Source organism: Carassius auratus, chromosome 24 (genome assembly GCF_003368295.1).
Source record: "Carassius auratus strain Wakin chromosome 24, ASM336829v1, whole genome shotgun sequence".
In the NCBI taxonomy this organism is placed as follows: Eukaryota; Metazoa; Chordata; class Actinopteri; order Cypriniformes; family Cyprinidae; genus Carassius; species Carassius auratus.
The window spans coordinates 14,076,922-14,092,989 of NC_039266.1; the positions used below are offsets into that span (position 1 = coordinate 14,076,922).

The 16,068-nt window shown below is 39.8% G+C and overlaps 1 protein-coding gene across 5 annotated transcripts in view; it reads left to right on the forward strand.

Moving 5' to 3' along the window:
* The window catches only part of gli3 (GLI family zinc finger 3), a 322,788-nt gene that overhangs the window by 105,947 nt on the left and 200,773 nt on the right, over nt 1–16,068 (forward strand). For 4 of the 5 annotated variants that reach the window (XM_026201154.1, XM_026201153.1, XM_026201155.1 and 1 more), the window contains one exon: nt 13,308–13,550. The exons of the other annotated variant lie outside the window; for it this stretch is intronic. In XM_026201154.1, the coding sequence (XP_026056939.1) occupies nt 13,308–13,550 (243 nt within the window). The remainder of the gene's footprint in view (nt 1–13,307; nt 13,551–16,068) is intronic. 5 annotated transcript variants of the gene reach the window in all.

Genomic DNA, 16,068 nt, shown 5'->3' on the forward strand with positions numbered 1-16,068 from the left:
TGATTTAAAGCTTAGGCTATGATATGATATGAATGAAAGGAATAAGCACAGCGCGCTCACCAATCAAACAAGATTTTACACAAGTTCACTAAACATTATACTAGCTTAAAGAGTTCTGCGTAATGAAAATGCTCACATTGAACTGATTCATTGAACTGGCCATTCTGCTTGTCTGTAAATAGTAGGCTACAGTGTATGTTTATTATCAATAAGGTGTGACCTCCAGTGTCACTGTTTTAGGAGGATACATTAAGCCATGTTAAGAGTTTGTGAAACAGTCTGTGGCCACTCCCCCGTACTAATGGTACAGCTCACAGCGCAAATTGTAAGATTAAAAAAAAAGAGGCAAAAATAGATTTTTTTTTTACATTTTTATTCAAATGATTAGATTAGATTAGATTAGGTTCAACTTTATTGTCATTATGCAGAGTACAAGTACAGAGCTAATGAAATGCAGTTAGCATCTAACCAGAAGTGCAAGAATATAGTGTTTTATATACATAAAAGTGCAGAGTAAGTAAAGCTATGATATAAAGAATGTACAGTGGAGTTGCTATATACAGTATTGTTCAAAATAATAGCAGTACAATGTGACTAACCAGAATAATCAAGGTTTTTAGTATATTTTTTATTGCTACGTGGCAAACAAGTTACCAGTAGGTTCAGTAGATTGTCAGAAAACAAACAAGACCCAGCATTCATGATATGCACGCTCTTAAGGCTGTGCAATTGGGCAATTAGTTGAAAGGGGTGTGTTCAAAAAAATAGCAGTGTCTACCTTTGACTGTACAAACTCAAAACTATTTTGTACAAACATTTTTTTTTTCTGGGATTTAGCAATCCTGTGAATCACTAAACTAATATTTAGTTGTATGACCACAGTTTTTTAAAACTGCTTGACATCTGTGTGGCATGGAGTCAACCAACTTGCGGCACCTCTCAGCTGTTATTCCACTCCATGATTCTTTAACAACATTCCACAATTCATTCACATTTCTTGGTTTTGCTTCAGAAACAGCATTTTTGATATCACCCCACAAGTTCTCAATTGGATTAAGGTCTGGAGATTGGGCTGGCCACTCCATAACATTAATTTTGTTGGTTTGGAACCAAGACTTTGCCCGTTTACTAGTGTGTTTTGGGTCATTGTCTTGTTGAAACAACCATTTCAAGGGCATGTCCTCTTCAGCATAGGGCAACATGACCTCTTCAAGTATTTTAACATATGCAAACTGATCCATGATCCCTGGTATGCGATAAATAGGCCCAACACCATAGTAGGAGAAACATGCCCATATCATGATGCTTGCACCTCCATGCTTCACTGTCTTCACTGTGTACTGTGGCTTGAATTCAGAGTTTGGGGGTCGTCTCACAAACTGCCTGTGGCCCTTGGACCCAAAAAGAACAATTTTACTCTCATCAGTCCACAAAATGTTCCTCCATTTCTCTTTAGGCCAGTTGATGTGTTCTTTGGCAAATTGTAACCTCTTCTGCACATGCCTTTTTTTTAACAGAGGGACTTTGCGGGGGATTCTTGAAAATAGATTAGCTTCACACAGACGTCTTCTAACTGTCACAGTACTTACAGGTAACTCCAGACTGTCTTTGATCATCCTGGAGGTGATCATTGGCAGAGCCTTTGCCATTCTGGTTATTCTTCTATCCATTTTGATGGTTGTCTTCCGTTTTCTTCCACGTCTCTCTGGTTTTGCTCTCCATTTTAAGGCATTGGAGATCATTTTAGCTGAACAGCCTATCATTTTTTGCACCTCTTTATAGGTTTTCCCCTCTCTAATCAACTTTTTAATCAAAGTACGCTGTTCTTCTGAACAATGTCTTGAACGACCCATTTTCCTCAGCTTTCAAATGCATGTTCAACAAGTGTTGGCTTCATCCTTAAATAGGGGCCACCTGATTCACACCTGTTTCTTCACAAAATTGATGACCTCAGTGATTGAATGCCACACTGCTATTTTTTTTAACACACCCCTTTCAACTAATTCAACTAATTGCCCAATTGCACAGCCTTAAGAGCGTGCATATCATGAATGCTGGGTCTCATTTGTTTTCTGAGAATCTACTGAACCTACTGGTAACTTGTTTGCCACGTAGCAATAAAAAAATATACGAAAAACCTTGATTATTCTGGTTAGTCACATTGTACTGCTATTATTTTGAACAATACTGTACAATATTGAGCAGAGTATATACAGAATATAAATATGAATGCAATGTAGGGATTGTATGTACATTATGAACAAAGCAATGAAGGATTATATATACACATTATGAATAGCAGGAGCGTGAGAACAGTGGTAATAAATACAGTTGGATGAGTGTGCAAAATTACTGTTGAACAATGTATTATATGCAAAATAACAGTAGTGCAATGATATTTTTTGTAGAAATAGTTTACTGTGCTTGTACAGTAACAACTATAGACAGTTTATAGTGTAATGGCTTTAACCATGTGCAGTCTGTGCAAAATATGAGTAGTGCAATACATATATGTGAAGTACTGTGACCAGTGCAGAAAAAGAGCAGGTGCAGGTTAGATTGGTGGTGTGGCGTTCAGGAGTGTCACAGCCACGGGGAAGAAGCTCTACCTGAGCCTACTAGTTCGAGAGCGTAGGCTTCTGTATCGCTTGCCGGATGGAAGGAGGGTGAAAAGTCCATGGTTAGGGTGAGAGGAATTCTTGATGATGTTTCTTGCCCTACCCAGACAGTGCTTCTGATAAATGTTCTCGATGGAAGTTAACTGGGTGCCGGTGATCCTTTGAGCAGTTTTCACCACCCGCTGGAGTGCTTTGCGGTCAGATGCAGAGCAATTGCTGTACCATACTGAGATGCAGTTTGTGAGTATGCTCTCAATGGTACAGCGGTAGAATTCAGCAAGGATCCTGGGACTGAGGTGAACTTTTTTAAGGCTCTGTAAGAAGTAAAGGCGCTGCTGTGCCTTTTTGACCAGGGTGGAGGTGTTTAGGGACCAGGTGAGGTCATCTGAGATGTGGATGCCAAGGAACTTGAAACTCAACACACGCTCCACTACAGCTCCGTTGATATAGATGGGTGTGTGTGCATGACTTCTAGTCCGCCTGAAGACCCGATGATCTCTTTAGTCTTCTGGGTGTTTAGTTCCAGGTTGTCCCTGTAGGCTGACTCATCGTCATCCTTGATCATACCTACCATCGTGGTGTCATCTGCAAATTTGATTATGGTGCTGGAGCCATAAATAGGAACACAGTCATGGGTGAATAGGGAGTACAGGAGAGGGCTAAGTACGCAGCCTTGGGGCACTCCAGTGTTCAGGGTGATGATGGAGGAGGAGAGGTTATCTAACTTAAAAGACTGAAGTCTGTAAGTCAGAAAATCTAGAATCCAGTTGCAGATGGGTGTGCTGATTCCAAGATGGCTGAGCTTGGAGATCAGCTTGGAGGGGATTACTGTATTAAATGAAGAACTGAAATCTTTGAACAGCAATCTCACATGTGTGTTCTGACTGTCCAGGTGGGTGAGGGCAGAGTGAAGTGCCGTTGAGATGGCGTCCTCTGTTGACCTATTGTTCCAATAGGCAAATTGGAATGGGTCTAATGTAGCAGGGAGACAGGATTTTAGGTGGGATGCAACCAGTTTCTCAAAGCACTTGGCAATGATGGGGGTGAGTGCAACAGGACGGAAGTCGTTAGGGACCAAGGCAGTGGAGTGCTTCGGTACAGGCACGATGGTTGAGGTTTTGAAGCAAGTGGGGACAGTTGTTTGGGCCAGGGACAGATTAAAAATGTCCATGAAGACCTCAGCCAGCTGCTCCGCACAGGTTTTAATCACACGACCAGGTATTCCGTCAGGGCCAGCTGCTTTCCGTCCATTCATTTTACGCAGAGTGGAGTAAACATCTGATGTTGAGAGTGTGAGAGGCAGTTCACTGGGTTGATGCTCAGGTTTGAGTGAGATCTCCTTATTATTTTTATCAAAACAAGCATAAATTGATTGAGCTTGTCTGGGAGGGAGGCAGAGCTGGAGGGGGTCACAGAGTTATGTGGTTTGTAATCTTTGATAGAGTGTATGCCTTGCCACATATGCCGGGGGTCTGATGAATTGAAGTGTTCTTCAATCCGCTGTTTATGTTTGAGTTTGGCCTGGCAGATACTCTTCCTCAGGTTGGCTCTGGCTGAGCTGTAAGCCTCCCAGTCTCCAGACCTGAAGGATGCATTTCTTGATTTGAGCAGGAAGCGAACCTCTCTGTTCATCGAGGGCTTCAGATAGGGGAAATTTTTTATTTTTGTGTGTGTGGTCACTCTGCTCACACATCTGTTGATGTGCTCCAGGACAGAGTTGGTGTAATTGTCATTGTTGATCTGACAGTAAGTGGTGGCCTGGGCAGCAAACTCACTCCAGTCTGTGTGCTGGAATTGATGTTGGAGAGTGGAGTCAGCACCTTCCAGCCAGATTTTAACAGACCTTATTGTAGGTTTCACTCATTTGATGACCGGGGTATACTTGGGGAGCAGGAACAAAGAAAGGTGGTCAGACTGACCCAGATGGGGGAGGGGTGTGACTTTGTAGGCATCAGTCACATTAGTATAAACCAGAGATGGGACCAAGTCACACATGTGCAAGTCTCAAGTAAGTCTCAAGTTTTAACCTTCAAGTCTCAAGTAAGTCCCAAGTATTTTTTTCTTGGGCAAGTCAAGTCAAGTCAAGTCACAAGCTATGTCAAGTCAAGTCCAAGTCAAGTCACCTTAATATTGTTATTTTACCTGCAGAATCTGATCTTAATAAAGTTAAAAGACAAGATATAAGTAACTGTCAGTAAATTAAAATAATTTGGATTTGCATTGTAAATACTCATGTTCAGTAAAATACATCATGGAATCAAACAAAATTGTAACTTCCTAAAATTATTTATTTTTCACTTCTGCCAACAGTGTTTGAAATGAGTCCATAAAACAAATAACAGCTAAACATCCAACAGACTCCTCTCTGAACACCTCTCTCTCTCTCTCTCTCTCTCTCTCTCAAACACAGTTTACATACAACATTAAACTGTTACATTTTTCCTCTCTCTCTCTCTCTCTCTCTCTCTCTCTCTCTCACACACACACACACACACACACACACTCTCTCTCTCTCTCTCTCTCTCTCTCTCTCTCTCTCTCTCTCTCTCAGAGTATAGAATATAAATATGATATATTTTCAGTTGCTTCATACTTTTTTGTTTTGTACAGTACAGACCAAAAGTTTGGACACACCTTCTCATTCAAAGAGTTTTCTTTATTTTCATGACTATGAAAATTGTAGATTCACACTGAAGGTATGGAGTCAAAACTATGAATTAACACATGTGGAATTATATATGGAATTATATACATAACAAAAAAGTGTGAAACAACCGAAAATATGTAATATTCTTGGTTCTTCAAAGTAGCCACTTTTTGTTTTGATTACTGCTTTGCACACTCTTGGCATTCTCTTGATGAGCTTCAAGAGGTAGTCACCTGAAATGGTCTTCCAACAGTCTTGAAGGAGTTCCCTGAGAGATGCTTAGCACTTGTTGGCCCTTTTGCCTTCTGTCTGCGGTCCAGCTCACCCCTAAACCATCTCCATTGGGTTCAGGTCCGGTGACTGTGGAGGCCAGGTCATCTGGCGCAGCACCCCATCACTCTCCTTCTTGGTCAAATAGCCCTTGATGCCTTCAGTGTGACTCTACAATAGTCAATAGTCATGAAAATAAAGAAAAATCTTTGAATGAGAAGGTGTGTCCAAACTTTTGGTCTGTACTGTACATAACAAAAAAGTATGAAACAACTGAAAATACGTCATATTTATATTCTGTACTGTATATATATATATATATATATATATATATATATATATATATATATATATATATATATATATATATATATATATATATTTATATATATGTATGTAATATGCACTTGTCATGATTGGGTAATCGCGGCAGCTACATTTGTTTTTCTGATTAATTGTTTTGCTCTATGAGAAAGACAAGGTAACAAAATATTCGGGGCATATGCCCCCTTAGCCCAGCCGTAGCGCCGCCCCTGGAATGCGTTTTTTTGACGGCCTGCTAGCGGATCATTAGGGGCTGTTCACATCACGTCTTTTGTGCGCGCAAGTTCGTTATTTCTAATGTAGGCGCGCGGTATGCGCGCTCATAATGGAAGCAACGCGCTCAACATCTAAACTTTTCAGAATGCCGCAAGCGCACCGCAGGTCATGTGACAATAACTAACCAATCAGCTTCATCCTTTCCCGTATCAACGTTGAAAGCTCACCTAAGATGAAGGAACAGCTGTTCATAGCTGTATATGGATTGCCATTTTGAAATGAATTTAGTAGCAGAGCTACTGCGAGCGATTTTTAGTGCTGCAAATCCATTTATCCTTTGCTGAAATTTCCGCATCTTCATTGAGAGAGAGCGTGTCATGGATGCTTAGCAACGACAGACGCCCCAGGAGCACTTCTGTCCGAGCGCTTTGGAAAGTAGAAAGCGACGCGACTAGCGTTTTCCACGCGTTTTTAGGCGCGAACTATTGAAGACAAAAGCGATGACCCTCGGTACCCCTCAGGCTGGCATGTTGATGTGATGTGATATCTGATTTAAGTGGGCGTGGTGTGTTTAAGGTAGAGAGGGCATGACTGATGATAGTGTCCTGATCCAGTCAGGACGCTATTCTTAGCCTGCGCTCCAGCTGAGTAATCAACTTTATTTTAAAAAATAATTTATATATTTTATATTCAAAATGAAAACATGATGTGATTAACACTCAAGTCATTCAAGTCATCGTGTCTCAAGTCAAGTCAAGTCCCGAGTCTTTAACTTCCAAGTCCGAGTCAAGTCTCAAGTCATAAAAATAGCGACTCGAGTCGACTCGAGTCCAAGTCACCAAGTCACAAGTCCCCATGTCTGGTATAAACGTGGTCCAGTGTTTTATGTCCCCTTGTAGTGCAGGAGACATTTTGATGAAATTTAGGGAGAACAGATTTTAAAGTGCAGTGATTGAAGTCCCCAGCAACAATAAAGGCTCCATCCGGGGGCAGGGTTTGTAATTTGCTTATAGCAGCACAAAGTTCTTTCATAGACACGTTAGCATTAGCTTCCGGAGGTACATAAACTGCAGCAGCAACAATGCAAGTAAACTCACGTGGTAGATAGAATGGCCTGCACTTTATAATCAGGAACTCCAGATCAGCAGAGCAGTAGGTATCAACAATGACAGAGTCTTTACACCATGATTTGTTAACATAAATTCATACTCCACCACCTTTGTTTTTACCAGAGGTTGCTGCTACTCTGTCAGCCCTGAAGAAAGACCGTCCATCCATACGCACCACGCTGCTTGGGACATCGTTGCAGAGCCATGTTTCAGTGAAAAACAGAGCAGGTCGATGTGGGTTTAGCCTTAGCTTAGCACGCAGCCCTCCACGCTTTCCTCGTCTTTGTTTATGGTCTCGACGACGACGCCTAGAGCTTCCGGTCGGTACGAGTGATCCGCTTGTCCGCGGTGATCTCAGTAGCTCCGGTGGAAGTTCGCTGAAGTCGAAAGGATGATCTAAAACTATGGTGGAACACCGTTTGTTGATGTCCAAAAGTGACTGTTTAGTATAGCTGTAGTTCGCATAACTGAATCGCGCGAACACGAATGAAATAACCAGGTAGATTAACACTAAGACGCTGAGCCTCGCGATGTGATTGCGCCACCATCTTGGTCTAAATGATCATTTAAGTCACAATTTAAAAAACTGAAAAAAGGAGAGAAAATTAAAATTATTAATTTTAACTGAAAAAAATGCAAACATTAATGTATGGTTTCATTTATTTATTTATTTATTTTTGCTTTTATTTATTTTATTTTTTTTGCATTTTTGCATTTGCACCATAATAACTCTGAAGCATTACATGGACCCCTTGTATTCTTAAGATGCAAGTTGACTGCAATACTGACTCATCGAGTCATTGCACTGTTGTGTTAACCAAAACACAAACGAAAGCTTTCCCAAGGCAGATGAACTTATAGTGGTTACAATAATCCGGGTTTAAATCATGCAAATTGATTTGATTTTGATGCAATATTTACACTGAAGCTGCAGGCAGCTATAGGGGAATTACATTTCCTGACCAGGCCCTGAGTAGTGCCAGTCATAACACACACTGGCCCAGCTAACCTATCACACCACATTTCAGAAGGCAGGCTTTCATTTGATACAGGAAATATCTGAGCCATTCATGCCAGACTGGGGAGAGAGGTGTTGTAATAATGTAAAATAAGTAAAACAATAATGTGTTTTTTTTTAACCATCTAGTATGAGAGCCTGTTCTAGTATACCCCCAAAACAAAATCAAGACCTTGTAAAAGAGCATAATAATTGTTTTTGTGAGGACTGTTCGTATAACTCATACTCATATCCTCTTTCAAATCCACATGTGTGTGTGTATGTCTGAGGACATTAACAGGATGATACTTAAATCCCTTTATGTTAATATTGTGTTTTTATGGGAGCAGGCCTATTAATCCTGATTGAACTGTATAAGTGCTATTATTCCTTCAATAAGATCACTGGCTATGCAGTATAGGATTAAAGACTTATTACTAATGCTGTCATTTTCATGGACCATGGAACCTTGACTGCTCTCTGTCATGACTATCTGTTTGTGAAGTGTATTCCATGGTGATATATGGAATACAACCTTTAATGCACAAAGTTTAATTATTATTATTTGTTTAGTTTTTTTTCCTAGCTGCAGCACCGCATGCTGGGCCAAACGCTAAGCAGGAGAATGACAGCAGCATTAAACAGCACAAGCAAACTGATAAACTCCTCCGGTTTAATGACCTGATTCACAAGTGTTTTCGTACAAACACACACACACACACATACACACACACAAACACAAACAGTCCATTCCACCAGCACTCACCGACTTTTTCAGGCTTTCTCAAGGCCTGCACTTTTTACTTTGCAAATTGTCTCGTATGGTCTAGAATAGGAATTATCAATTAAAGTTCCAAGAGGTGCAGTCTCTATATTTCCTTCCCAGCAGAGGTCTGGCCAGTACTTATATAAATATAAATTTACAGCTTTTAAAGCTTAAAAAAAAACAAACAAACAAAAAAAACACCTAAACAGTCAAAATGAGGATATTGGGCTTGAGAGCCAAAGCAGCGGTGTCTGAAAATTTTTCCACCCTCCCTCTGCGACACACATACATGCACACAAAAATCATCAGTTGAACCCAATATGATATAAATATTGAAAGGTAAGACAAGATACCTATGTATATACTGTATGGGGGTTCAGGTTTTTCCTGATTGGTGCTACCATTGTTGTGTCTCACAGTCTGGTTGGAACCAAGCTAGAGTCTGGATCCGGACCATGGTTTGCTCTTTGGGGATGTCTGGTCTAGAAGTTTGCTTAAAAAAAATAAAAATGGTGGAATGGACTGTTTGTGTGTGTGTGCGCACGAGAACACTTGTGAAACAGGTAATTAAACTGTTTAGTTTATCAGTTTGCTGGTGCTGATGAGTGCTGCTCTCGTTCTCCTGCTTAGTGTTTGGCCCAGCATGCTATGCTGCAGTTATGAGTTTATAAAGTGCTTTCATACAGAAATCCGAAAAATCTTATCTGATCTGCTTGTCTTATTTTTCTCTGCACATAAAGTGATAATAATTATTAATTTAATTTCATTGAATTTAATTCCTTATAATACACTTAAGCAACACAATTATGTCTATTGAATTTAATGATGTGCACTGTAGTTTATATTGTTGGCACTAACTGAATCTGGCCAGGGTAATTCTTGTTCTCGAGTGTTAATATGGAAATTAACTGTTTATGACTTTTAAGTGTTTAAGTGTTTATGTTTTTGTGGCAAATAATAAAAGGAGTAAATTTGTTTTTAACTTTCAGTTATGTTGGACTTAATATGGGGATGTTGGTATTTTGTGATGAGAAGTGAAGCTTGTGATGGGTTGGGGGTGGCTGCGTAATCAGTGCTGTATGTTTACTCTTTAAAAAAAAAAAAAGATTCTTTATTGACATCTGTGATATCCACTGAGCCTGTCCATTGCACTTACGGTTCTTTTTAGTGGAATAAGATTATTTAAATTATTAAATTGTTTGTCAAACAAATGATTGCATATACAACATTTTTGTGTTTATTTTACGAAGTCAAACATTGTCAAAATTTTTAGGGAATACCAAAGCTTTAGAAAACTTTGAATGTAGTGCACATGATGTATGGACTACTTTTATGGAGTACAATAAACTCTGTTACCCTAAAAGCTGTGACCCTACCCTCCCCCCATTCTTTGAGAATTATCTCTACTGCTCCACTGAAAGAAAGTCACGCGAGTTTGAAATGAAATGAATGTGAGCAAATAATGAAAATATTGTCACTGTCCCTTTAAATAACATTATTTGTGTCCTTATTATTGACCCCTGCAGCTGCAGTTATAAGCTGAATTCCTTAAGATTAAAAAGCATTAAGTGATGTTACTCAGCAGTAGATGTGTATGGTTTGTGCTTTCCCAGAGCACTGAATTATGGGTTGCTTAACTCCCATTTCTAGGCTGAGAGGCCCTAGATAGGGTCAGATAATGGGTCATATGCCTTCAGCATAGATCAAGCGCTAAACACTGTAAATTCTGCAAGGCCCTGTAAACTTACTTCTCTCTGCCCCATTTTTTACCACTTGAGACTTTGTCCCTGTGGGCTGCAATTCCAACTTTACCAGCCAGAACAGATGACTTGCATAAAGAGAAATAGGGAACGTACATCTCTTTCTGTTTGTGTGAAGAGGAGAGGCAGGAACAGTGTTAAAAGAATGATAGAAGGAAGGAGAAAGAGAGAGGTGGATAGCTTGTGGGCGTTGATACTACCCATGAGCCCATTTAATGGGCAGTTTGGAATGCAGGGAAAAGACTCAGCTGCCCTCTCAATGGAATTCTTTGTCTTTGAAAAAAGAGAGAGAGAGAAGGAGAAAGCTTGTGGGAAATCCTTGCCTCACTGCTGCTGTAATGTTGAATTTTGTCCTGTTTTATTTCACAGAATGTGGCAAGAGCAGATACAGAGACACTCCATTGCTCTAGTCTGAAACTGTGAACCTGCACATTTGCCTGGAAGAGGCCAAGCCCAGGAGGCTTTGCACACAAAGCCCATAAAGAGCTCCCTAAAGCACACGTTACCACAAACACTGCCTCCCTCAATACCTGAAGACTTAGTGTCACCAGATTCCATATTCACATATTTCCTCATTTACTACCTCCGTCTGTCTATCTGTTTGACCCGTCTTATGAATTTTCCAATTACAGTATTAGCTAAAAGTTTAGTATTGATATAACTGTGACAGATATTAGCATTGGCTAAAGTCTGTCAATAAGCTCATACACACATTATACAACTTCGGGGTTGCACTTTATTTTACAGTTTGTGTACTAACATGTACTTATGGTGTACTTACAGTGTATTTATCTAAGAAAGTTCTGGTAATACAAGGTAACTACATGGGGTAGGGTTAGGTTTAGGGGTAGTACCTAGTTGTTACATAGTTATTGTAATTACTATAATAAGTACATAGTATGTACATGAGGAACAGGACTGTAAAATAAAGTGCTACCAACTTCGGTACAGAATTTCCAAAACCCAAGTGAAGAAGAAACAGAAATAACAAAGACTATCACAAATAATAACACATGATCATCAGACATAAAACAGCATCAAAACTGTGTAAAAGTTATGGCATAAAAGGTCAACCGATGAAGAGGTAAAAATGACTGTCAAGCTTTGTGGTGGTGTTGATCAATTCCATTTACATTCTGATTATAATTCTGAATCCAATTCATAATCTTTTTTCAATCTTTTGATCAAAATGTTGTTTATTTATTTATTTATTTTATGAAACTTACCCTTGTCTGAACTTGTCTGAAGTTTAAAAAGATTGGTTACCGGTATGCCAATCACATAGGTATGCCAATCACATAATGTTTGGTTATGAGGTGTGTTATTCGCTGCCTTAGCTGCCTCAAACTTCCACTGTAAATACAGGAATGCTGCGAAAACAAAATCATCGAGCGAAATACCGGAGTGAACACGGAAGTTCACAATCAGAATTATCACCTTGTCGTACATTAGCCTCCCCAGTTTCTCGCTAACGATTGTAACAGTTGATACATTTAACTTTTCCCAAAACCTGTTGGGACTCGGGAGTAAGGCCAAAACTTTACCTCCATTCAAAATGTGAAATAAACAAACTCTTCTTCTTCAGGCTTCAGTTGGCAAATGCCGGGAATATTCTCCAAAACAGAGTGAATTGCATCCCGTGTCTCCGTGTCCATTTTCAAATTCCCTTGCCTAAATTACAATCCTAAATTCGTCGCTTAGCATCTACGTCATGGCTCTCAGCCCACCCTCTGTTCGTTGATTGGCCGGCTAAATGTTAGAAGAAGAATAAAATATATATATTGGGACATCGGTAGTATTGATATCAGTGATACTCGCCTTCAGTCATAAAAAAGTTGCCATTAAACAAATATAAAAATATATATACTGTCTTTGTGTTTTTTCTACATTAATTCAAAGATTGAAAGTGGAATTATTACAATATATATATATATATATATATATATATATATATATATATATATATATATATATATATATATATGTATATATACAGACCAAAAGTTTCAAAGAGTTTTCTTTATTTTCATGACTATGAAAATTGTAGATTCACACTGAAAGCATCAAAACTATGAATTAACACATGTGGAGATATATATGGAATTATATACATAACAAAAAAGTGTGAAACAACTGAAAATATGTCATATTCTAGGTTCTTCAAAGTAGCCACCTTTTGCTTTAATTACTGCTTTGCACACTCTTGGCATTCTCTTGATGAGCTTCAAGAGGTAGTAACCTGAAATGGTCTTCCAACAGTCTTGAAGGAGTTCCCAGAGAGATGCTTAGCACTTGTTGGCCCTTTTTCCTACTGTCTGTGGTCCAGCTCACCCCTAAACCATCTCGATTGGGTTCAGGTCCGGTGACTGTGGAGGCCAGGTCATCTGGCGCAGCACCCCATCACTCTCCTTCTTGGTCAAATAGCCCTTGATGCCTTCAGTGTGACTCTACAATTTTCTTAGTCATGGAAATAAAGAAAACTCTTTAAATGTGAAGGTGTGTCCAAACTTTTGGTCTGTACTATCTGTACACATCATTAAAATAAAAAAAAGTAATAAAAATTAACTAATATTATTTCTTTTTATTTCTCTCTCATTTAGAGGATGACAGTTCAGTTTCCCACTATCGTCGTGAAAGGCGTAATGCCATCAGTGGGCAGGCTGTGGTTCTGGGCATATCAGGAAAACTTAGTGAAGAGCCACCCACTTCTACAGAAGACCGCCCTCCATTAGTGAAGAAAGAGCTTTATAGCTCTCTGCTCCACCTGGCAGACCACACCCTGCCCTATCGGGGGACACTGTTCGCCATGGACCCTCGCAATGGATACCTGGACCCTCATTATAGTGAGTTACTACTTTGTCATGTCCTATGGCAATATTGGGACAAACACCCACTCACTAATGTTTTGGTTCCAATTTATCTATACTGTACATCCTTGTTCTTTTATCCTATAAATATGTTAGGCGCATTCTTAAATCCTAGAGGGTTCCTAGTCCACTCAAAAAAATAGAAATACAAAATTACGTTTAGGATATTGTCCTGTCTGTGTTTGTCTGTCTGTGTGTGTGTGTGTGTCCGTCTGTGTGTGTGTGTGTGTGTGTAACAAAAAATAGAAAGTGCCAAGAAATTTGCATACAGCAAATATGTATGAGGAACAAACTGAAATTTTATTTGTTACTCACTGAAAGTCTTCTGTTATTTACCTTAATTTTTCTGGGTAAACCTATCCATATAGAAGTTATGTTGCCACATAGAAGTTATGTTTTGCCTAAGACAGTTACCATTAACACCACGTCCTGATAGACTAGATATTGTTGGTCCATAAAACTCAAGGACGAATGTTTAGTGAAGAGCTAGCATGCTAAAATGTTCCCTATGTGAGGCAAAAGGCAAAGCTGCTAATGGATTGATTGGGCCTGACAGTTGACACAATAGTTGCACATTTTTTCTCATTCGCTCTTGCTTGCCTTTAAATTATTATATATATTTTTTTGAGTGGGGAAGTTAGTATGGGGGCCGATCTTCTCTGCTCCCCAATTCCCTCATTAGGGACAGAGTGTAAGCACACAACTCTCAATCATCAGCAACATGATCAAAATGCCACAGAGAGGAAAGCGGTCAAACTCCCCCTCCTTGTTCAAGAGAACATGTAAGTGGACAGGATAAAGTAAAGGAGATAAATAAAGGCAGAGAGAGACAGATGAGGCTCGTCAAAGCCTTTTAAGAGGTTAATTTTGTAAACCACCATTGCCTGACCATCACCTCTGGATGAGGGTTCAGTGTGATGGCTTTTTTAGTTTCAATAAATTTGCTTTGAATTGTGTTTGATGGTGTAGTTTTTATCTATAGTACTTAATGAAATGCCCTGACCTTCTATCTCGCAAAACCATTTACTGTATCACGGTTTAGACCTTTTCATTAGCAGCCCTGCTTTTTGTTGGTCTAGTTTTGGTCTGTCCATCTTAATGCACAAAGGAAGACAAACGAACCCATCAGACCCCTAACATATTGACTAACAAAAGCGTGAACACCTCAGCAAATCTGCCACTTTATTTGTACAGAAAAACCCAGAGAAATAGGAGTTTTTTAAAAAGGAAAACACCACTGTTATTCCCTCAACTTAGACGAGTTGATACGTACCCTTCTCAGTGTGTGCACTTAATCGCTGTAGTATGCGGCACCACGATGCCAGCATTTAGTTTAGCACCATTCATTGCTTAGGATCCAAACAAGGATGAATTTAGAAGCCACCAAACACTTCCATCGCAGTACTTCAACCTCAGCGCAGTAATATCATCACTCCTGAAAACTCCTCACATTGGTTGTATTGACGGAAGTTAGAGGGAGAGGTGGAATTTTACAGTCTACCGTGATTGAGTGCATGCATTGAGACAGGAAAGGTTCATATCAACTCATCTTAGCTGAGGAAAGAACATAGTGCAATATGGAAAAATGGTGCCGTTTTCCTTTAAGAGTGACATGAAGAGAAAATAGAGAGTTATAATGTGGGGGAGTGAGAGAAAGATGGAGCAATGCAAGAAAGAACAAAAGTGAAAGAGGGGTGTTCCGGGTGGCTGAAGTCTATAGGGGGAGGCTGGGGCAGAGGGTGCGAGGTGAAAGGGTGGTGGGGTTCAGAGGTCAGGTGGAGAAGGCTGACATTGTAAATTGTATGAGAAGTCAAAGGGGCCCCTTAGTTGGTCCATTCTTCCTGAATGGGGGATCACCAGGGTGGCAATGAACTGTGGAGTGGAGAAAGTTGATGATGGAATGAATTCTAGAATGAGTTGGAGGCCCTCTCCCCATCTCACATAGCACATATTTGCTATTGCTGCCTTAGAGAACAGGAGGTGAACTTGTTTTTAAATTCTTGTAAACTACCCACAACCTCATAATTAGCAAATGCCATTACTCAATCACACACACACACACACACACACACACACACACAATAAGAGAATAAGAGATATCGTTAAATTATTTAATTGTCTTGTACAACCCTCATTTTTAAACCATTTTGTCCAGATTGAGAAAAATATTTAAAATAGTGTTATGAGTGAATAAAGGGCTCAGTGTACTTTGTGGATCATAGATGTTGTGTACACTCCTCACCAGAGGGGATTATGAGATGCCAAGACCCCTTAACTAACCCTCCTGAGCCCCATCACCCCTCAGCTCTTTAAAACCCACGCTGGCACCATTCACTCACTTCCATAGGCTTTAAGGTGTAAAAAACCTTGACCCCCATACACACTCTCATGTGCGACAGAGCTTCCCTGCCTTTCTATTTCACTTTGGAGATCCATCAGCTTGTATGTGTCCCAGGTGTGCGATAGTTTAAGTGTGATCCCACGTTTGTGTGTG